Genomic DNA, 23,887 nt, shown 5'->3' on the forward strand with positions numbered 1-23,887 from the left:
GCGCCGTATGGTGGCGCTAGCAGAGCTTCTTACATATCAATGCTAGATATAAAAGAATGAATATTTACCAATCAATTTTTCATTTAAAGCCATTTGAAATATTTATGTCCATCCTACTACCGCGCTTAGGTATATCTAAAATTAAATACCTTTCGTGCGTCGCCAGCTGGCCAGCCAGCTGACGCAATCCAGCTTTTACCAAAGCCCCGAAAAGCGATGACGTGAGCCCTAATATTGGCTTCACCACACAATTTGAGCCCTCAAACTGGAATCAGGTGAGCTCGAAAATGGGGATCAGACTGAAAACTGGTATCATAGTGAGACTAGTTTTAGAGCTTGACACCGATAATGGGTACTGACTGAGCTCTGTTTCTGCGATCAATGATACCGATTTAAGGGATCGTATGAGCCCATGTGGCGCTAGCTCAGAAAGTATTCTCGAAATGTGCTGTCTGTTTTGAATATGGTACATTAGCCCGAAAACTGGTCTCTGAGCCCGAAAATCGGGACACTGTTTTCTCAGTGTTGGGGGCTCCGTCCTGCAGGTGCATTGTGAGACGTCTGCTCAGAGACGTTGTGGTGTGACCAATGTAGTATACTTCGCGGGTCGCGCAGTCCCCGGCTGTACATTTAAACTGGTATACTACATTGGTCTGCTTGAGTGTTGCCGTGCTGCGTGTGGGATTGTTTTGCATCACCAGTGAGGATGTCTTGGGGCTAGTGTAGTAGACCTGAACTACCAGTCGCTGTTCCCCATCCGTAGGTTGGCAGTTACGGCGAACAATACCGCGGATCACCTGCTCATCCGTCTTCCATGTTGGAGACATCGTGCTGCGGTAGTACACTTTTAGCTCGTTTTTCTTTGTCTTTGGCTCCTTGTTTGTCACATGGTTCTCAAGCATGTTTTTTACAGCGTCGTCAAACATGGAATTGCTGTACCCATTATCTACTAGGATCTTACGAACCCTCTCAAGTTCAGTGTGAAGTAGATCCCAAGTCGAGCAGTGTTTCATGGCCCGTCTAATGTACGCCCTTATGACACCTGATTTGTACGAGTCAGTGATGTCACCCTCCCCATTCATGCACCTGCCGAGGTCAGTTGGCTTCCGATACACATCTGTGACGAATTCACCACTGCTGCAATCAATCATGACGTCCAAAAATGGCAGCTTCTGTCCTACGCTATGGTCAACTGTGAAATTTAAAACTGATTCCTGGTCTAGTTTCATGCGCAGCAGGTCTAACTTTTCAGCATTTTCGACGTCAACAAAAATGTCATCTACATAACGATAGTACATGAACGGTTTGACATCATCACAGAGCAGCACTTTCCTTTCGACATAGGACATGTAGGCTTGGGCAAACAGAACGCCTAGTGGGGATCCCATTGCGACCCCGTCCACCTGTACATAGAGTTTGCCTTCAGGGCACCTGAACGGCGCCTCCGTTGTGCACGATAGCAGCAACTGCTCCAGGATGCGTTTGGGTAGTCTCGGTGGTGGAAGGGTCTCATGATTGTAGACATACTCAAGAATGATCTCAATAGTCTGCTGAACAGGTACATTAGTGAACAGACTCTCCACATCTAGAGAGGCTAGAGAACCTTTTGGTTTCTGGGACCTAAGAATGTCGACAAATTCATCGGTCGATTGAACAGAGTGCTCAGACGGAATATACGGCGAGATAATCGCATTCAGCTGTTTAGCTATCTGGTAAGTGGGAGTCGGGATCTGGGATATGATAGGGCGAATAGGCTGGCCTGGCTTGTGCGTCTTTACATTCCCATACAAGTAACCGGGGCTACACTCACCTGTGACTTTTTGCAAGTGAACCCCATCAACCACAGCGTTGGCAGCATCGACCAGTTTGTTAACCCGTGTCTTTAGCGCGGCGGTAGTGTCTCTAGTGATGCGCTTAAACTTAGCAGTGTCTTGTAGCACAGAGCGCACTTTGCTGTAGTAGTCCTCCTTATCGAGAATCACAAAGATCGAACTCTTATCAGCACGTCTAATCACAATGTCATCATTATTGCGCAGCTCTTGTGCGGCTTTTCTTAGATTTGGAGTCAGAACACTGTGTTGTGGCTTAATCCGTCTCTTGGCCGCTTCGGCTTGGAGTTGAGGTTGAATTTCTGGTTTAAGAGTGATCTGACCTTTATCATGCAGTTTGCAGAGGTCATCGAAGAGTAGAGCTATTTCAGTCTTCTTCTTGTGGGGGTCAAACTTTGGGTAAAAATGGCAATTCAACCCTAGGTTCAGGAACTTTTCTTGATCAGAAGTCAGTTGGACGCTGGAAAGATTGATGAAGCCCGCAGGGTTACCAGGTAGAGCGATAGGGCCTTTGTAGAGATGAGATAGCTTCTTAAGGATGCGTGTTTTCACTACTTGTTCATATTCAATCAAGATGTTGTCCAAAAGTTCATCTGTCTTCTTTCGTAAGTCCTGGCTTATTACGAACGTGTCATATCTTTTCTTCTCTTCCTCGATCTTTACCTCAAGGTCATTAATAAGATCTTCTTTGGCTTTAAGCTGTTCACCCGTCAAGCTCTGTCTAAACTTATAGACAAAGTCCTCCTGCTGTACTGCTCGATCGTGTAATCGTAGATTCGAATAGTTCGGAAGCAGGTTCTCTTTTATGCAAGTTTTGTTAAACACAACAGCATAATGGGCACTTATCTTCTTCTTATTAAGACTTTCGAGGCGGCGAATGCACTGTCGAGGTTCGGGTTCGTGAGAATGTAAAATATTACCAAAAGATGTCATAAATACAAAATATCATAGCTATATTGTTGTTCGACGTTTCGATCTATCAGAGATCATTTTCAAGAAAATTACAGTCACACAGTTTTAGAAGTCATACTTTGAGATAAATGGGTTCAATTACATTTTTGGAACAAATATTACGGATATGATACTAAAACTATTCAGTCGATGAGTCACAGCATTCAAAACAAAATAACACACTTTTGTTTTCGTACATGAGCTATAACCCTAAACACATTCGTTCATCCTCCGCGAAGGAAGGTCACATCAAAAACACCATAGCGAGATACGTACGCGCATATGACAGATAAATCAGTCAACCCGCCGCGAGTACTTTGTCGTACAGTGATAGAGATGTGTTCTGCTTTGTCTGAATGTTGATGATTGGCTTTTTGTCGCGAATGTACACTGTTTCAAGTGTGACGAGCCGTCTACGATCCTGACAGTGTGCTAGGATGGATGTGTTGGTCACGAGATCGTCACGTGTGAGTGCGGTGTTGTGATGTTCTGTGTAGTGTTTCTTGGGGGCTCCGTCCTGCAGGTGCATTGTGAGACGTCTGCTCAGAGACAATATATATATATATATATATATATATATATATATATATATATATATATATATATGTTACAGGGAGTATGCGATTTCAGTTAGTTTGCAACGACCCTAGGGTGGTTGTAACCTCCCTGAACGAGCAGTTTGTTTGCAACGACCCTAGGGACGTTACAAAATAACTGCTCGTTCCGGGACGTTGTAACGAAACTAGGGTCGTTGCAACCTCCCTAGTTAGTATGCCACGAACCTAGGGTTGTTACAAAATAACTAGGGAGTTTAAGAATTCATCGAGTCTCGTTTCACATGAGGGCCGTCAGCAATCTTGTCCATTGAAAATCTTGTTCAATATAGTTCATTTAAAAAGAAAAGGAGAACACAATTTGAACATTCAGCTCAGGAGTATTTCACGACGGCCATCTAGTACACATTTTGTGCAGATTAGGTGCACATTTGGTGCAGATTTGTTCAAATTAGATGGGCATTTGCCAGGAAGCCCTTCGTAAAAACGGTTATTATCCGCTCGTTTCCAGTCTTTTTGTGATTGTTAACGTTCAAACATGTGAAATGATGATGGTCCCATGCATTATAGTGGGTGTCAAGGTCACGTGAAGGTCAGGTCAAGGTCATTGACCTTTGATGATCTTAGTTCACTTCTTCTGGGTTCATATATTCTTTAGGCTAGTTTTTGGAGCTGATTTCGAATTTAGCACCCATTTGAACATTTAAGAAGTAATTCTGGCGCCTTTGTACCATGTCACGAGGCTGTCAGTGGTGGTTGACACCTATTATGGACAGCTAGCAAGACGCCTACTGGTTGACCTGACCTGACCCGACCTGACCCAAAAACATCAAGACATCATCGGTGATCAAAGCTAACATGAAATTCGTGATCAGCGCACCGAAAAACCTCGTAACAAGCTAACACTCCAAAGTTTTAACAGGTCCCGATTTTCCCGACTTCTGAGTCACTGACCTGACCTGGAAAGTCAACCAATAACCTAGCCCCGCCATGTGCGTTTGCAGCTAGCAAAACACCAATAAGGGCGAGAGTTAACCCGCGCGGAGCTGGGGTCTCCAGCCGAACGCGCGGGGCTGGGGTTGGGTAAATTTTACCCCCCCCCCCCCCGTTATCTCCCGAACTAATGGTCCGATTTGGAAAATTCAAACGCCAATCGAAAGATCTCATCCCGCACAACTAAAAACATGTACTTAATTTAAAGTTTGAGCCTTGAGGTCAAGGTCAAGGTCAGGTCAAGGGTACAAATTGCAAGTTTCTACAGTATCGGCCTTGCACCGTAGTTGCCGAAGAATGGACTGAGACTGATTGCCCAAAACGTGTTCTTAGGCTACCAAGACAATATTCGCTGCATACAATATCATTCAGAAGTCAAGGTCAGGTCAGGTCAGGTCAGGTCACCAAAAACAAAATATAGAAAAGGGCATGTGCGACACATGTTTTATGGGTCATTTTATTCATAGAATTCAATAGGCACACTCAATAGGTGATATGGACCACATCTGGATGAATTGCAGGTCGAGGTCAGGTCAAGGTCAGGTCAAATTTTGAAGTTGGTTGTTAAGGCCTAAAAAGGTGTATCTGATGCAGTTTTTCACGGCGAATCGAATGGTGCTATTGTTGTTTCCGTACGAGGTCTAGAACGTCCCAAAAATGCACTTTTCAAAATTTTTGTGTGTCTAGACGTCATGAAATTTTTAATAACTCCCACATTTTTGAGCCGATTCTTCTAAAAATTGGTATGTAGGCGCACATAGACCACATCTCTGACATATATTCCGTTTTTTTTCGATATACTTAAAATTTTGGATTTTATAATTATTTTTCCAAAAAAGTAAGTTTTTTGAAAAAAGTTTAGCCAAAATCCAAAATTTTCAAAAAACCGAGATAGCCATTTGATAGACAAAGTAGAATTACGTATAACCTTTTTTTATTAAGTCTTGGTTCCTTTAAAAATGAAGATGTTAACGGCGTTTGAAATTTTGCCGTTTTTGAGGCGAAAATGGCGAACATGACGTCACTAAAACGTCAATTTCTCAAAAAATTTCCGACGGATTTCGCTCAAATTTTCAGGGAACGTGTCAAATTGATTGATGTAAGAAAAGGTCCTGAAAGTTTGGCGGCGCTGGGCGCCGCCGTTTTTGAGTTATTGCAAAAATTCGCGAGGGTGGGTAAAATTTACCCCCCCAGCCCCGCGCGGGTTAACCCTCGCCCGCACATGCCATTTTCCCATCCTAGAACGCACATGGGGGGTTGCTACCCCCCCCGCGCCATTTCGTTCCTGTTGGAGATAGAGCTTCGCGGTAAAGACCAAAAAGATTTTTTGGAAGAAACGAATCCAATGATACCCAGTTTTACCTTTTCAGGTCAGTTATTGACCTTCCAGGTCAGTTCAAGCTAAAAAATGTTGCTGTTTTGGGTCACCGTTGTATAAGTGCGCTCTTTGTCACACTACCCGACCAGATTTTTGCTGCTGAGGTCATTTCAGGTCAAGTTAGGTCAAGGTCAATGATATGTGTTTGTATGTCTGTGTGTGTCTGTGTGTATACTGATGTGTGTACCGGTTGTTTATGTGTCCAATGTCCATATTACATGAAATCATGATCTGAGAAGCTTTCACCAAGAATGCAGTCAAAACACTTCACGAAAAGTAAATTCAGCTTGCCTAAAACGCAATTATTTTAGATGACCTAGGTTGACCTTGACCCTGACCTTGACATCTGTACATCGTCGAAAAACATGTTCCATGATAGGTGGGAGGTAAGACTGGCAAAAAAAGGCCGAAATCAAGGTGTCAAAAGCTCACAAGGCCCATAGCCAACGCAAGAAGTTGAGAATTGGCCATTTGGGTCATGACATGACCTGAAAAACAAGGTCATATCTCCGAAACCACAAACCACAAAAACTTGAAATTTTTAGTGAACATCAAGAAAGGATAGAGGAGCAGTTATACCAAAAATCAGGCTTCTAGCTCTAAAAATGTTGAGTGCAGAGCAGAAAGACTACCTGAGGGAGTGGCAACCACCCCCCCCCCCCCATGTGCCCCCTGTGAAACCAGACTCGATGATTTCTTAAACTCCCTAGTTATTTTGTAACAACCCTAGGTTCGTTGCATACTAACTAGGGAGGTTGCAACGACCCTAGTTTCGTTACAACGTCCCGGAACGAGCAGTTATTTTGTAACGTCCCTAGGGTCGTTGCAAACAAACTGCTCGTTCAGGGAGGTTACAACCACCCTAGGGTCGTTGCAAACTAACTGAAATCGCATACTCCCTGTAACATATATATATATATATATATATATATATATATATATATATATATATATATATATATATATATATATATATATATATATATATATATATATATATATATATATATATATATATATATATATATATATATATATATATATTGATATTGATATATTGATAAGCTTTCGAGTTCTAACCGATACAATGACATGAAATCAGCATTATGTTAATCCGAAGAAAAGAGCTAAATGCATTTCTCGTCTTGCTCTGATCATTATGGTACGGGGACCCGCAGTTGCTACTGTACAGCGACCCTGAGTAAATTGTCCCAGCACCCTCACAGGGAACAACGATAAGCTGTCAGAGGGCACGCACAGAAAACCTCAGCTGCTCTTGTACAGGGACCGGCAGTCGATATCAATGTTATCGGTTGTTACTGGACAGGACAGACGGCTAGAGTTGGGGTTCGTGTACAGAAGCAACTGCCTGTATGTACATTTAAAGCTGAAAAAGAAAAATTTGCATCACACATATTGCAACGTTTTGCGTGTCACATGTATTTCAATGCACACTACACAAGGCCAGCACCGGCGTTACTGCAGGCCCTGCCACCGCCATCCATATCCTCCCGGGTACAGACGTCCATGCTCGTCTCTATTTGTCTCTACCCACTGCGCTCCCCGGTTCGCTGCGCAGCGCGCGCCACCAGGACGACTGAGCCGGATGTTGACCGGTTGCGGAGAGGCGCCCGCGGCGTGCCACCCGTCTCCGCGGAGCTCCACGAACCCGGCCGCTAAGCCGGAAACAACTATTCGAGGTTCGTTTCTATTTATCTCAATATGGCCACCGAACGTGGCCAACGTTATGAGCTTCGAAACGTTGACGGTTTGCTTTTATGCATGCCTTACCGGACAATGGCATTCCGATAAGCTGTTCAAATGTACGGTAATATCTTCTAAACTATTTGACGGATCAACACGAAACTTGCGGTACCTTCAGAGACATCAATGGGGTTGGGAACTCGATTTTTTAAGAATGCATGAAAATGATCAAACTATTTTCACAGAATTTATGGTGCATACCATTGCCTCATAAAATCAATAAGCTGAGAGAAATGGGGGAAGAAAGATAGGAAACTTGTTTTGAAAAGTTCTTGAAAAAAGATGCTCTTGATGCTGTTACGTCACATGTCACCTTCTGCGGTTGACAAATAATGGCGCATCTGGCGCACCACAGATTACATGTTATATCAATGGGTGAAAGATGTTGTTTGCTTCACTCTGCCATTCGCGCTGTTTTTAACTTTAAATTATGTTAAAACATTTACGGATGAAATGTTCAGTGTCAAAAATTGATGTGTCTGCCGTGTACTATATTCCCACTTAACATGAGCGCGTTTTCGAGGTACAACTATAGGTAAATTCGAGGTACAACATTTTATGTACCTCGAATTTTCAAATGATAAAGATGATGAATCGGAGGATGCTGAAAAGCAAAAGCTCATTCCAATATTTGGACTACTTTACGATTAAAATGTTTACATTCCTGTCATCTTATTGATCATTTATTTGTTCTTTTTTATGAAAATAACTTAAGGCGTTGAGAACCGAGGTAATTTCTATCTACCGTGCCTTAACTTACCAGCAACAGCAATCTATCTACGCCCTACGGTGGCAAGGGAGACTGTGAAAGAAGCGTAAGATGGATTCTAAACAATTCTTTTGTGATATACTGAAGGGCAAAGTGCAGAGAAGAGCGTACAAGTCCTGTTTTGTGCCAGGCTGTTGCAGTAGCACTTATGAAACTCCGAAAACGATCTTCGTTCATGTCCCGAACAACATTACCCTGAGGAGATGATCGTCTGCAATAGCAGGAAGAGCTGATGCAAGTACTTTGAAATCCACTATCAAGTCGGTGCTATTGTTGTAATGATCACTGTGAGGTGAGATATTTTGTGCAAGGGCTGAGTGTAATGCCCAGGAAATGACCTCCATTCGCCCCCTGACCGGTCAGGTTTATAAAATTTGAGTGGATGGCGGTCCGTTTGGGGTTCAGATGGCAATTGTATTTTGTTACTGTCAAACAATACATGTTATGCTGGCAGCGAATGTGTGTAACGTCGTTTTTCGAAACAGAAGTTAGAACTGTAACGGCAGAGTGCTTGCTGGTCTCATCGTAAGTATTGTAAGTGTTGTAAGCAAAAGCATTGTCAATATTGTAAGTATTGTGAGCATTGATGTATGGTAGATATCACCTCACATGATCTCGGCTCAGATAACCCTCTCCGGTGTCCCTGTCAGTAAATGGCACCTGGATCATTACAGATAAGATAATTTGTCATAATTCTTAAAGAATTGGGTGGTTTTGACTCGTTTACTCGAGGTGCAGGTCGCATTTCAATACTTTTCCATAGGCTTGCAATGTAAAGGTCACGACTCTGACCTAACCTCAGGTCACAGATCAAAAATTCTGAGATATACAAACGACACATACTGCAGGTACTGTTTTGAAGACTTGATGAGAGGAAATAACTTCGTGAAAAACTCAAGCTCTGACGTGTTTGCAAACTTTTCTGAGGTGGGGTCAACAAACCCGCTCTGGTTACCTGACCTGACCTGACCCGGCATTTTTTTTCTGAGATGTGCGCAATGAGCATTTAGGAAAAGTCACCAAATATGAGCTGAATGTCTCGCGGCGTTTGGCAATTGTACAAGGAAATCCTGAAAGGTCTCCCCGTCCCAAATAGGGTTAATGTGTATATGAAGAGTTGCAGATGCCAAACATACCCAGATCTAAGACTGCAGTTCCCAGCGCCGCTGCAACGTTTTTAAAACAAACATACATAGGACATACAAACATGTTTATTTGCATCTGTTTTGGATAATAGCAACTCATGGCGCCATCACCCGCGATAACTGTTAGGATTTGAGATATATTTTTATTTAGGCCATTAGTTTGGCTGCAATGTTTATTAATATTAGTTGGGCGGAGTTTGGTAGTTTTTTATTTAACTTGTGGTATGTTGTGCTGATTGCGGGTTGTTCAAACCTTTCAAATGTAAGGACCTTATTGAACTCAACCCTACCCCTACACTACCCTACATACGACTGGACGCTTTCCAAGCTCACAAGCATCACGACGCCGAGATGGAATGTAGCCGAGAAATCACCCTCGCCATCTGCTCTAGAGCTAATCGTGTGGGGCGGCGTGTGGGGCGCCGCTTAGCCTATGGGGGTGCACTTCTAGTGGATGGGGGACGGGGGTGCACCTGCACCCCTTTCATATGGAAAGTTACTTCCCTGATTACAGCTCCCCGTATTGCACCTAATCAGGGAACGGCCAGCAAACGAAGGAACTATTTCTGGATGACAGGCGAATAACCGCTCACGCAAGGAGCGGAGCTCCGCCCCGTCCAAAGTGGCCAACAAAGCAGAGACAGAGGCGGCATCACATCTTCCATCAAAGAACTGGTTTCTGGCTTGGAAGATGAGCTCCATCTTTGCATCCGAGTCGGTGCTGTCAGGAATCAGCTGGTCTAATGGAGTGAGAGTAGTGAGACGACTATAGCTATTGTATCAGAGCTGCCTGGTCTTCGTAGCATTTGCACCGATTCTTCTCGATCGGACTCTGAATTCTGTCCCTCCTGCGTATTACTTGAGGCATTGCTATGTAGCTAAGTCTTTGGCAGAGTTTCATTATCCATGCTTTGCAAACAGTGCCATAACAACACAGTTAATTAATCACCAAGCTTCTTTGCAAGTTCCAATACAGTTGAATCGCACGCGATTTGAGTGCAAAAATCAAGAAAAGTGCCAACTTGTTCCCGTAAAATATTTTGAATATTGACCTAAAAAAATGAGTAATTTCCAGATAAAATAACAGCGAAATCAGTTTTGCTTGCCAATAAAACTCACAGATATTGAAGCTCCATTATTAAAGGAACATTTTAGTATATGCCATTCTTGATAAAACTTCTTAGCCACGCAATACCAGCGCAAAATAAAGAGACACTGAAAACACGACCAATCACTCCGATTTACCATAGGAAAATACATAGAAAATGTATGTCTCAACTGCGCCAAATATACAGACAGTTATATACCTACATGTGACGTCATGATTAGCCCGACCAATCAGAAGCAAGTCGTTTTCAACCACAAATAATTAATTTCTGAACTAACTAGGCATTTTTTTAACAAAGTGATTTTAAATTAAATCATTAAAAATTCTGAGCTTTTTTATTTTACCAAAACATACAGAGCATGCAGATAGGTCCCAACCCTATTTGACACCTTGTGATACAATTTAAACTTTCTAGCTACCACAGTTTGGCCGGAAATGACGTCAGAGTGGCAATTTTTTTTTGATTTTTTTTCTTCAAAAAGTTTTTGATGTGTCGCAAAAACCGAAATACATATATGTGATAGAACACACACTGATAAACTGTTCTATACTCTGTTCCGTTTCAAGTTTGCAGCCGAAGTGCCCTGCTGAAAGCAATGCGTGATTTCTGTATATAGGTACAGCTCTTATGTTACCAACAAGATATCGGACACAAACATGTGGTTAAATAAGCACAGACACTGACGGGTTAACCCTATTAGTGGCAGGGGGGGGGGGGTTGTTTTCATCCACCCCTCAGGTTTTTCGGGAATATCTCCGAAACCGCTGAAGCTACGATGCTGAAATTTTCTGACTTTTCCTAAAACGAAATTGGGCACATTCCCTGAAAATTTCAAGTTCATAACTTTACCAGGGGCGGCTCCAGAGCACTGGGAATTGGGGGTCCTATTCGTGAAGCGAGTCATTTGAGCGAAGATCACGATGCTGCACCAGTTTTACGAACAGTGAATGAAAGGTATCATGTGATAACATATACAAAGTTATTGTGCATCCTCTTTTGACACGTTTTTGCTATAATAGGCGGATCCAGGCGTCCAAAAAGGGGGGTTATGTTTTACCTCCCAACATAGGTGCCCTGACACCGCCTATGCATGACCATTGACCAATACAATTGTAGTCGTTCTCTCATAAGAAAATTGTAACATAACAAGACCATTGCCACCCTTTTTAGAAACAGTACCAACAAAAACCTTATTTACTGTACTTTTTGTGTACCCCCAATCTCAATTATCTGTATCCGCCTATGATTTTTGAAAATGCATATTTTTAGGATCCATGTGAATTCCTGGTTCATTCTCTATCGATCGGCAAAAGTTGCGTTAAGATTGGTTCAGAAACCTGGCCGTGATAAACAGTCTAAAATGCATCTGCAATTTGCCCGTTTTTACCCCCTCTACCCCCCCTATTGAGATTTTTTAATTTCTATGTTTTAGAAATGTAGATCACGTTCAGCGAAATCGAATGCCGTTTGAATTTTGAAAATCGGCCCGTTAGATCTCGAGATATCAAGGGGGGGGGGGGTCGTAAACAGCCCCCCCCCTGCCACTAATAGGGGTAGCCAGGAGCCTGCCACTAATAGGGTTAATACAGCGCGCAGGCACGTTGGAGGATCAGTGTGCCTTGCGTGTTAACCCTCGCCGGCCGAGGGGGGGGGGGCGGGTGCCGCCCCCCCCATAGGGTTTTTTCGCGATAGCTCCGAACACGCTGGCGATAGCGAGCTGAAACTTGGCATACCTGACCTTTGATCCAAGCCGCATCTTTTGACACCAACCGCATTTTTGGGTCAGGTCAGGTCACTGACCTATGACGTCATAAGTGAACCTCTGCACGGTCTTCAGATGTCGCAACTTCGCAACGCCCTCACTGCCAGAGGAGATGTCACAGGGAAATGAAACTTGCAGGATCTAGTATCCATTATGAGTCCCACAACTTGTATATCTCGGATTTTTCCTAAAGGTCATATGAGGTCAGGTCATTTTCGTGACCTCACCATTATAAGTCAATGGGGAAAAATGAAAACTGCTATTCTGGCGCCGGGAACGATCTCCAACTATCTCAAGCACACAGAATCGTGATTTTATGCACTCCTTGCAAGGTTAGATGCGTCACTTTTGCAATGTTGACCTTGCGTGACGTCATTTATGACGTCATCAAGGTCATATTAGTTTTTCGTCAATAACTCTTGATCAAATTGAGCTAGCGAGTCGGGAAAGCCACCAATGGACTCAGGAAGACCTGCCGAATCGAATGATATGCGACATGACCTCTTTCGACCAACTTCGTGACCTGGGGGTGCTGACCTGACCTTGACCTGAGGTCAACACCCCAAGTTGACCTGACCCGGACAAAAAGTATATCATTCGACGCGCCTGAGCGAGACGAACACGATGCTGCCAAAATCGGCGCTCTGCGGCCGTTTTTTGCGAAGTTATTCACCAAAAACTGAACCGTACCTTGGGGCACTTGACCTGACCTCAGAGGTCACCGGTTGACCTAGGACCTTAAAATCGGGTACCAATCTCTGCGTCTCGTAACGGCGCACACGCTCGTTTTTTCCGCGACGCGCTAGCTCCACCAGGGGCGAAACGGCGAGGGGGGGGGGGTCGTACCCGCCCCCCCCCCTCGGCCGGCGCGTATGTAGAAAACCAATAGGTCCGGCGAGGGTTAACCCGCGCCCTGGTGGGGTCTGTTTATAACGCGACCTGGTGGGGGGGGGGCTATTTTTTGCCCCCCCCCCTCGTATCTCCGAAACTACTGGACGGATCCGCAAAATTTAAGCGGCGTTCAAAAGGCCTGTCAAATTTGTCGAGGGAAACAAAATTTCATTGACCTCGGGGTCACCGATGACGTCACAGGTCAGGTCAAAGATGAAATGTTTCACCGTTCACGGGTCTTCTAGGGAATGCGCTATAACACCGAGGAAAACGCATTTTGTCGAGAATCAGCGGTAGGGCGTCAGTTACCTAGTAGATATGTTGCTATTAGAGGTCACTAGCAATACCAGGTCAGGTCACAGGTCAGGTCACCAAGGGTCACAGATCAGGTCACATGAGCCCAACTTTACTAAGGTTGTGTGATGCATGTTTTATGGCCAATTTTTCATTTCCAACTCAATGGTGTTGGTTATAAGACTATCAGGTACGGCTTAGGTCACTTTCTGGTGAAGTTCAGGTCAAGGTCAGGTCAAGGTCAGGCCAAAAAAGGTCAAATGTTAAAGTTGATAGTTTTGCATAAAATGGGTATTGATTCGATGCAGCTGGTCACGGGGAGTCTAATGGTGGTCTTTGTTTTGCACTACGGGGTCTAGCATTGCTAAAAATTGAGTTTGAAAATTTGACGTCATCAATTTTGAACAGTTTTTTCGCTATAACTTCGCCAAAAAAAGAGGTATCAATCTCAAATTTGGTAGATGGATGGAAGGCGGTAAGGACTATCACATATATTCCGGTTTTTGCGAAATTCAAAAAAACTTTTTGGATTGTTCGATTATTATATTCAAAAAATCTATGTTTTTGATTTTTGGGGGTCAAAATCCAAAAATTTCACAAATCCGAGATAGCAGTTTTGTAGCCCTGTCTAATCTACAGCTTTTATGGTTTATCATTTTTCTGTATTCGCAAAGCTATAGGCCTGACAGCTCTTCCCGCGAAACCCTTTTTTGGGTCGAAAACGGCAGAACATGACGTCACTCTGACGTCATTTCCGGCCAACCTATCAGAGCCTTTGGAAAAATTTTTGGTCACAATGTGTAAAATTGATGTCCGGGAGGGTACTGAAAGTTTGGTGATGATCGGCTGAGCGGTTCTGGAGATATATCGAAAAGTCTGGAGGGGGGGGGGGCAAAAAATAGCCCCCCACCAGGTCGCGGGTTAAGTAATAAGCCAGCTCTGGATCGGCCATGATGTCGCGGCTAGGCTCGACCTCAAGTCCTTGCGCCGTGAATTCAGATTTTATTTGCATAGGCGTAGGAACAGGGGGGGCCAGGTGGGCAAGTGCCCACCCACTTTTCGAGGTGGGGGGGCCAACCATGTGTTTTGGCCAGGGATGCGGAGCCGGAGCCGGAGTCGGAGCCGGAGCCGCCGTAGCCGGCATATTTTGCCCGGAGCCGGAGCCGGAGCCGGAGCCGTGAAACAATATAGCCCGGAGCCGGAGCCGGAGCCGGAGCCGCCAAAAAAGGGGGCGACTCCGGCTCCTTTTTATTTTTTGAAGAGGAAAAAAAATAATTGACCTAGTTCGGTTTGACAGTACAAGGCAGTAAAACATATGGTACTTTACTTACGTCATGGGCCATCAAGTGAATGAAAAAAGCCGAATATCCCCAGTATCCCACAGCACGCAATCAACTTCTTGTCTGCTCCTCTCCCCCCCCCCCCACGTCTACTGCATCCCCAGAACATGAGGACCGGTCATCAGGTGACGGCCATTGTTTTCAAGCCAGTGCAGTGGACTGCGACTCCCAGCACCGTCTCTTCCCCTCCCCCCCCCCCCCCCACTCCCACCCCCCAATGCAGCCGAGACGGATGTCAGCTTACGATGGTTCAGTGAACTCCAATTCGCGGCGACTGCGTTTCCAATGCCATCGCTTCCTAGTCCTTTGTTCTGCCAGTTCTCTCCGAGGTGCGTTTGCGCGAGGACGCGGTGAGCCGGTCATGGCAAAGAGTAACGCGTATAACCAATCCAATTTTTCTTCCACCCGTATTTAATTGATTGCATAGAGGATGTACTGAGTCGGAGCCGGAGCCGCCGGAGCCGGAGCCGCCGGAGCCGGACCATTTTACTCGGAGCCGGAGCCGGAGCCGGAGCCGCCACAACATTTCACCCGGAGCCGGAGCCGGAGCCGGAGCCGATTTTTTCTCCGGAGCCGGAGCCGGAGCCGGAGCCGTCTGAAATTTCCACGGCTCCGCATCCCTGGTTTTGGCCCACCCACTTTTTACGCGAGGCCCCTCGTCTCGATTTGAGAGGACGTCGTCGCCTTGCAGAATAAACAAACTCGGTAAAAATAAGTTCCACGAATCCCCACGCACGGACTCCAAGGGGCCGTGATGGATCCAAGGACTGGCCCTCTGTTCATACTTGTCAGTCGAAGCCCCTGAGAATGATGGCCTGAGAGGCCCTAGTGGATCTGAGGAGGCCCCAATATCCATACTGGTCTGGGGAGGCCCCTGACACTGGCGGCCTGGGAGGCCCCTCTATCCACACTATAGTCAGAGGTCTGAGACTGGTGGTCTGGGAGGCCCCTCCATCCACACTAGTCAGAATAAGCCCCTGACACTGGCGGTCTAGCCGAGGCCCCCTACCCTCACTAGTCAGAGGAGGCCCCTCTATCCTCAATAGTCAGAAGAGGCCCCTGAGACTGATGGTCTGGGAGGCCTATCCATCTACACTGTAGTCAGAGGAGGCCCCTGAGACTGATGACCTGAGAGGCCCTTATCATCACACCAGGCAGAAGAGGCCCATGAGACTGATGGACTGAGAGGCCCTTCTATTCATACTGGCCACAGGAGACCCCCAAAACTTTCGGTCTGGGAGGTTCCTCAATCCGGCACCAGTCAGAAGAGTCCCCTGAGACTGGGAGGCCCCTGCGACTGATGGTATGAGAGGCCCTCATATTCACACCAGTCAGAAGAGGCCCCCGAGGCTGATGGCTGTGAGGCCCTTCTGTTCATATAACTGGCCACTGGAGGCCCCTGAAACCGGTGGTCTGGGAGGGCCCTCTATACACACTAGTCACTAGTCAGAAGAGGCCCCTGAGACCGATGATCTGAGAGGCTCTTATATTCATACTGGCCACAAGAGGCCCCTGAGACTGATAGCCAGAGAGGTCCACTCCTAATGAATCAGAGGGGGGGGCCTCTATCCACATTTACACTTTTCTAGGGAGGCCCCTGAGACCGATGGTCTGAGAGGCTCTTATATTCATACTGGCCACAAGAGGCCCCTGAGACTGATAGTCAGAGAGGTCCATTCCTAATGAATCTGAGGGGGGGGCCCTCTATCCACATTTACACTTTTCTAGGGAGGCCCCCGAGACTGATGGTCTGAGAGGCCCTTTTATTTATACTGTCCACAGGAGCCCCTGAGATTAATGGTCTGAGAGGCTTTTCTATTTATACTAACTAGAGGAGGCCCCTAGGATTGATGGTCTAACAGGCCCTTCTATTTATACTAGCCAGAGGAGGCCCATGAGACTGATGGTCTCTGAGAGGCCCTTCTATTCAAACTAGGCAGATGAGGCCCCTGAGAATGATAGTCCGAAGAACCATGCGCGGCAACTGGCCGTGGCCATATTTCGGCTCGGTAGGGCCCCACAGAGCTCATGAGAGCACCTCAAGGGCTCCTAAGTAGACACGCTTATCCCCATAAGGGTGCCACACCGGCTTCTGAAGGCTCCTTGTAGGCATCTAAGGGCCCTTTCCGTCCTCTAACGGCTCCACCCGCCTGTGATGGCTCCACACCAGTGTTTATGAGCGCCACACAGCGGCGCCTTTGAGGGTCATACTAGTGTCTCTTAGGGCCCTATATCGGTGGCTCTGGGGACCCCACCCGGCGCCTCTGTGGGCCACCACACCTGTGCATCTCAAGGCTCTATAGGTACATCTGAAGGACCCACACCGACACCTCTGAGGGCCCCACACCAGTATCTCGGAGCTCTGAAGGCCCCACACCGGTGACTGAGGACTCACCGGCTCCTGAGAGCACCATGTTGATGTCTAACGGCTCCACAAGGCCACTGAAGGCACCACACAAGCTCTCACTGAGCTCTAATGTCCATGTACCGGCCTCTGAGGGATTTAACCCTCGCCGGACCTATTGGTTTTCTACATACGCGCCGGCCGAGGGGGGGGGGCGGGTACGACCCCCCCTCGCCGTTTCGCCCCTGGTGGAGCTAGCGCGTCGCGGAAAAAACGAGCGTGTGCGCCGTTACGAGACGCAGAGATTGGTACCCGATTTTAAGGTCCTAGGTCAACCGGTGACCTCTGAGGTCAGGTCAAGTGCCCCAAGGTACGGTTCAGTTTTTGGTGAATAACTTCGCAAAAAACGGCCGCAGAGCGCCGATTTTGGCAGCATCGTGTTCGTCTCGCTCAGGCGCGTCGAATGATATACTTTTTGTCCGGGTCAGGTCAACTTGGGATGTTGACCTCAGGTCAAGGTCAGGTCAGCACCCCCAGGTCACGAAGTTGGTCGAAAGAGGTCATGTCGCATATCATTCGATTCGGCAGGTCTTCCTGAGTCCATTGGTGGCTTTCCCGACTCGCTAGCTCAATTTGATCAAGAGTTATTGACGAAAAACTAATATGACCTTGATGACGTCATAAATGACGTCACGCAAGGTCAACATTGCAAAAGTGACGCATCTAACCTTGCAAGGAATGCATCAAATCACGATTCTGTGTGCTTGAGATAGTTGGAGATCGTTCCCGGCGCCAGAATAGCAGTTTTCATTTTTCCCCATTGACTTATAATGGTGAGGTCACGAAAATGACCTGACCTCATATGACCTTTAGGAAAAATCCGAGATATACAAGTTGTGGGACTCATAATGGATACTAGATCCTGCAAGTTTCATTTCCCTGTGACATCTCCTCTGGCAGTGAGGGCGTTGCGAAGTTGCGACATCTGAAGACCGTGCAGAGGTTCACTTATGACGTCATAGGTCAGTGACCTGACCTGACCCAAAAATGCAGTTGGTGTCAAAAGATCCGGCTTGGATCAAAGGTCAGGTATGCCAAGTTTCAGCTCTCTATCGCCAGCGTGTTCGGAGCTATCGCGAAAAAACCCTATGGGGGGGGGCGGCACCCGCCCCCCCCCCCCCTCGGCCGGCGAGGGTTAAGCCAGCGCATTCATAGCTCTACACCAGTAATTGTAAGGGCTTCACACTGAAGTATCTGAGGGTTCCACACCGGTGTCTCTAAGGGCCACATACCGGCATCTCTGAGGGCCCCATACCGGCGTCTCCAAGGGTCCACATCCGGCGGGCACCCATCAGCGACTGAAGGTCCCACACTGTCGACTCCGAGAGCCCCATCTGCGTCTGGGAGCACCATGCCGTCTTTAAGAACCACAGCGGCTCCTCCGTACGAAAGATGGGCGTCTGCATGCCAAAGGGGAGCGGTTCTGAGACAGTAGGGCACCTACGTGCAATAGAGGGGCGCCTATGAAGCCCATAGGGGCGCCTCAATGCGAAAGAGGGGCGCCTCTGAGGCCTACATATATGGGCGTCCACATGCAATAGAGGTCTGCAGACTGCAATTGATCAATGCCATGGGGGTGCATTCATAAGAAACAGGGGCGCCGGCATGTCAAAGAGAGGTGCCTTCAAGTGTCCATAAAAGAGAGACGCCTATGATAAGCGCACATTGTATGCGACAACGGGGAGACTGTGGCACATATAGGGATGTCTCTGATGACTATACATAGGGCGCTTATATGCCAAAGAGGGCGCCTATGAAGCTACTGGGGGCACCTGGGAAACGAGGAAGACATTTGTGTAAGGGTTTTCAGGGGTCATGCGCCGTTTGCGGCAAATAGATTCTAAAAAAAAAATCGGAGGGGGAATAGGTTTTAAAAAATGGTGCGGACTTTCCGCACTGTTCGCTTAAGCGGTTACGCCCCTGGGTACATCTGCCCGATCTGAGAAGCTAGATTTGGATGTCATACTTGAAAGCAGCCAGCAGGACGAGGCAAAAGTTGGAGGCCCCTGAAAATAGGAGGCCCCTGGAAAAGGAGGCCCCTTGACAGGGTGGCCCACCCACTTTTCATGACGTTCCTACGCCCGTGTTTATTTGTGTAAACAGCTCACGGTAGAATTCTAGACGAGCGGATATGATAGGATTGTCGACTGCTGGAGATAATGGTGAGGATAATGGTCATTAGTATGGCTAATGACAGTGGTGGGTGATGGTGATGTGTCAGTCTCAGAATGCATGTTGGGTGCCAAGGATGGTGGTGTTGTGTCAGTGATGGCGTTATTGGCTGAATGTGTTGGCAAATGGGTGGTATGTGAGGCGGCATGACTGTTGTATGTGTCATTGAGAGTCTGTTGTTTTTGTGTTTGTCGTAATCCTGGGGTTCGTGGTTGTACGTGATGTGGGACGGTGTCGGAACTTATGGAGAAGTGTGTTGCCGATCCTATGATTGCCGCCGCGTTTCCACGTATGATGGCCATCGATATTCGTTGCCACAACCAAGTTGTTTCCCTTCGGTCACCAGTTGACTGTGACATACGTCTGCCAAGCTCCTTGAAAAATCGACAAGCAGCTGGGCAGACTACTCCAGACGTCTCAACTTGAACTGCCAGTGGTACGAAGAGGTACTGCTCAGAGATTGATGAGTATCGCTGGATCTTGCGTTTTTCTGCTGCGCGGGCAGCTGACCCAGGGTTGATGGCACATGCGACCGTTGTTCTCAGGGGTAGCCAGTAACAGTTGGTAGCATTAGGCCAAATGGGCGCTCAAAAACTACTACCCCATAGGGTTTCCATGTTAAATCGACATTTTTCAAGCGAGCCTCACACGTAACGTAAAAGATAAAGTGCCAATATTATTGTGGGGAAAGGTAGCTTCAAGCTTCCTCTACAACCTTTTTATCTAGCGTTTTTCGATGCGGAGGCCATAACAGGTCCAAAAAGCATTGGGCGCTGCCCGAGGTACCAAAAGCCCCTCCATGAGAGCACAAGTTCCTGCGCATGCGCACATTGCCTCAATCCTGTACTAGCGTAAATTAGTGATACTGCTCACGGACTCGGTCAGCCAATCAGCGTCCCCGATTACGTTAATAGATGTCGCTAGCATCACGTAAATCCTGCTTGCGAACACATTTTAAGAATGAAACAGCTGCGCCATTTCCGCCTTCCAGTGATTCCTGCCATCTTAGTATCAACTATACGCTTTTCAACTAGCTTTAGACTAAGTTTTAAACTATGGTCAGTATGTTATTTCTGGTACATATAATTTAAAAATAACTGTTTATGAATTTGGCTTTACTCGTCAGAATAGAATACTCTATTTTTTCCATATTCAAAAAATATATCACCTACCATGCAACTCATCCAGGTAAAATGGGCGCTTTCCGCGTCGTTGGTGTACCCGTTGTTCTATACCTATACCCTGCATGCGACCAAGGCAGTCTCGGAGAAAGTGTGAAAAATTCGAAGTCAAAGTTCGGTACCCTCAGGGTATCTAAGACATCTATCAAGGAGTGCGTAAACCAAAAATGAGCATGCTCGGACTTATCAGCCGGCGGGCAGAGCCTAAATTGTGAACAATAAAAAATGTCGATAATTTTTACTTTGACCTGACCTGTGACGTCATCGGTGACATCGGTCATCGAGGTCAATGAAAATAGGTTTCGTTCGACAGTTTTTCCAGGGCTATCAGACGCCATTTGAATTTTGACGATCGACCCAGTGGTTTCGGAGATAGGAGGGGGGGGGGCTCCCCTCAGTCACTCGCGTTATGGAAAATACCCCAGTTATGCGCGGGTTAAGCATACCTACGGGAAAATGTTCAAATCATTCCAATTCGTAAAATACTAGAGATATCCACTTCGTGTCGTCATTCTATCATGTTTGTGTTTTGATACCACAGTAATAGGTAAGTACTAAGTACCTACGAGTAGGGTAGCCTGGGGCAAGACGCCCCAGATAATTTATTTTGCTACATAACTTTTGTCCCACATCTCCTGGAAGGCCAAATTTGTGGTCAATGCGTTCTTTGGATATTTTACTTCAAATTCCATCCCTCAAATTCATTCGCTTATGATCGGACTCGCAGCTAGGAAGTGGTTTGTGAAGCAACTGCAAATAGGGCGTTTTGCCCCAACCCCAGGGCAAAACGCCCCACGGCCTAGGGCAAGAAGGCCCATACTCTAGATTAAAGATGAAACATGCTATAGGTGACTAAATCTTATATGAGAGGTCCGTTAGACCTTGGGAGGCACGGTACTGCAGAAGCTAGCACCTTCCATCCTATCAGGTGTTCAGCTACGACACTATTGTATGAGCAGGTTTTTCACCTGCATCATAAGGCCAAATAATAAATTATTGCAATGCAAATGTTAACATAATCTTCCTTTGCCATCCAGTTGCTGAGAAAAGTACATACAGGGTGTCCGGAAAGTCCCGGCGCTTCTATTGGACGCCGTCTAACGCGTGCTGTGATTATTGAACATTCAACTAATCACCACAGACATGACCCCTTGTTGGCCACTTAGCCAGGGGTCGTGTTAACCCTCGCATGTGTAGGGGGGGGGTCGGATGGACCCCCCCCCATGGTTTTTCGCGAATAACTCGCGTAAAAAGCGACCGATCGCGACGAAACTTTCAGTACCCTCGCATTGATCAATTTTACACCTACCCTGAAAATTTCATGACCCTGACCCAAATGACCTTTGACCTGTGACCTCTTTTCCGAGACCATGTTTGGCCGGAATCGCGATTTCGCGTATGTCGGCTCGCACTAGCCGCGTGTTTGCAAGCTTTTCGTGGTTTCAAACGTTCAAACATGTGATTTGATGTTACTCCCGTGTGTGTCAAGGTCACCTGAAGGTCAGGTCAGGTCATTGACCTTTGGTGACCTCGGGTGACCTCGGGTCACTTTTTCGAGTTTTACATGTTTCTAGGCTAGTTTTTGGAGCTGAATTCGAATTTAGCAACCATTTGAACATTTACGAAGTAGTTTTGGTGACTTCGTAACATGTTACGAAGCTGTCAGAGGCGGTTGACACGTACTACGAATACCCGTCACGACACCTACTGGTTGACCTGACCTGACCTGACCCGACCTGGTCTAAATGCTTCAAGACATCATCTGTGATCAAAACTAACACGATATTCGTGATCAGCACCCCGAAAAACCCCTTAGCAGCCACACTTTACGACTTTCTAACAGGTCCCGATTTTCCCGACTTTGGGTCATTGACCTGACCTGGAAGGTCAACCAATGACCTAGGACCTTAAAATTGGGTATCATCGGCTTCCTCTCGTCACGGGCAACACGCTCGTTTTTTCCGCGAAGCTCTAGCTCGATCAGGGGCCAAACGGCAAGGGGGGGGTCCAACCGACCCCCCCCCCCCTACACATTAGAAGCTGGAAAACGCCGCACACATGCGAGGGTTAACATGGCCTTGAAATCGTTTTTAGTGACGGGTGGATGGGCGAAGATGCGCCTTGTCGCGGAATGCCTGCGCGCGGCGGCCGGGTGCGGCTTGAACGATATGCGAGTTACAGCGCGATGCGGCGGTTTTTGGCGCATGGTTGAGCAGGTGAAGGCTTATTCCGACTCGGGAATTCCTTTAGAAATATCCCCCAGACCGGTACGGCCGCGCTATGTCAAAAGTGCCGAGAATTTAGCGGCATTTCCGCGGTAATCGAAGAAAATCCAGAGGTGTGATGGACAAAAATGTTCCATATCTTCGTCAATTTTAGATAAATTAAAACGCAGGCTGGTCCACGAGGAAATCCTGAACAGGCATATCAGCCCGAGGGTCAAGATGACTTGCCCTAAGGGTTACTTCGCATTTCACTTTTCGACAGCACGAAGCGCCCTCCAACAATGCCGCTATCGCCCAAGCCATACCTACTGACGGAGGAGCTCGGCGGGCCAGATCACTTTGGCGAAATGAGATTAGGCCGCCTCATTCGCCTAACCTTAACCCGCTTGACTAAGGCGTGCTACGCGTTTTGTAGAATAAGCTCTGGGCCACCTGTCATCCCAACCTGGAGTCGCTGAATACTCGCTACATGGCAGCATGGGAGGACTTGGAAATGTCCTACATCGTCAAAACACGCAGGTGCTTCCGCCCTTGCGTCGAGGCTGTCGTCGGTGCCGACGATGGTTATATCCCGCGCCCCAGTGGCGGTCTCGGCCAACTTCGCCCTAGTGAGGGGGGGCATATGTTACCACCCACCTCTAACTCAAAAACTAAGAGGGCTAGAAAGACGCGGTAAAAAGCAGTCGATAGCTCTTAATACGTACGTTTGAAAGTATTTCGGTCATTTTTCACCTTAGAGCAATATTGGGGTCACCAGAGGTCATCAAAGGTCAAAATTTGCCAATTGTCATTATGTTTTTCAGAAAACATGCCGCTATCTCAGGAACTATGGTAGCTAGAAAAACGCATGGAAAAGCAATCGATAGCTTTTGAACTCTTCTTTTGAAAAGATCATTATCAATATTGTCCTCAGGTCAACGGTTTAGCCTCCAGAGGGCAAAAACTCCAAAAATAGCTGTTTTTACGAAAAGTGTTTTTCGACAATAACTTTCGACTACAAAAAGCCACGACATTTCTATTGCCAGAATCGTGTTTCCCTCACCGAGACGCGTCGAATGAACTATATTTTGACCTTGAAAGGTCAACTTGAAAATTTGACCTCAGGTCAAGGTCATGACCTGACCGG

The 23,887-nt window shown here is 46.7% G+C and overlaps 1 protein-coding gene across 1 annotated transcript in view; it reads right to left on the bottom strand.

Annotated features, from left to right (window-relative positions):
• The window catches only part of LOC122370895, a 101,094-nt gene extending 97,779 nt beyond the window's left edge, over positions 1 to 3,315 (bottom strand). Inside the window, exon 1 of the mRNA XM_043346844.1 lies at positions 1,811 to 3,315. Within this exon, the coding sequence (XP_043202779.1) occupies positions 1,811 to 2,762 (952 nt within the window). The 5' untranslated portion in view covers positions 2,763 to 3,315. The remainder of the gene's footprint in view (positions 1 to 1,810) is intronic.
• Positions 3,316 to 23,887: the final 20,572 nt, after the last annotated feature.

This window comes from Amphibalanus amphitrite, unplaced genomic scaffold (assembly GCF_019059575.1).
Source record: "Amphibalanus amphitrite isolate SeventyFive unplaced genomic scaffold, NRLGWU_Aamphi_draft 001182F_arrow, whole genome shotgun sequence".
In the NCBI taxonomy this organism is placed as follows: domain Eukaryota; kingdom Metazoa; phylum Arthropoda; class Thecostraca; order Balanomorpha; family Balanidae; genus Amphibalanus; species Amphibalanus amphitrite.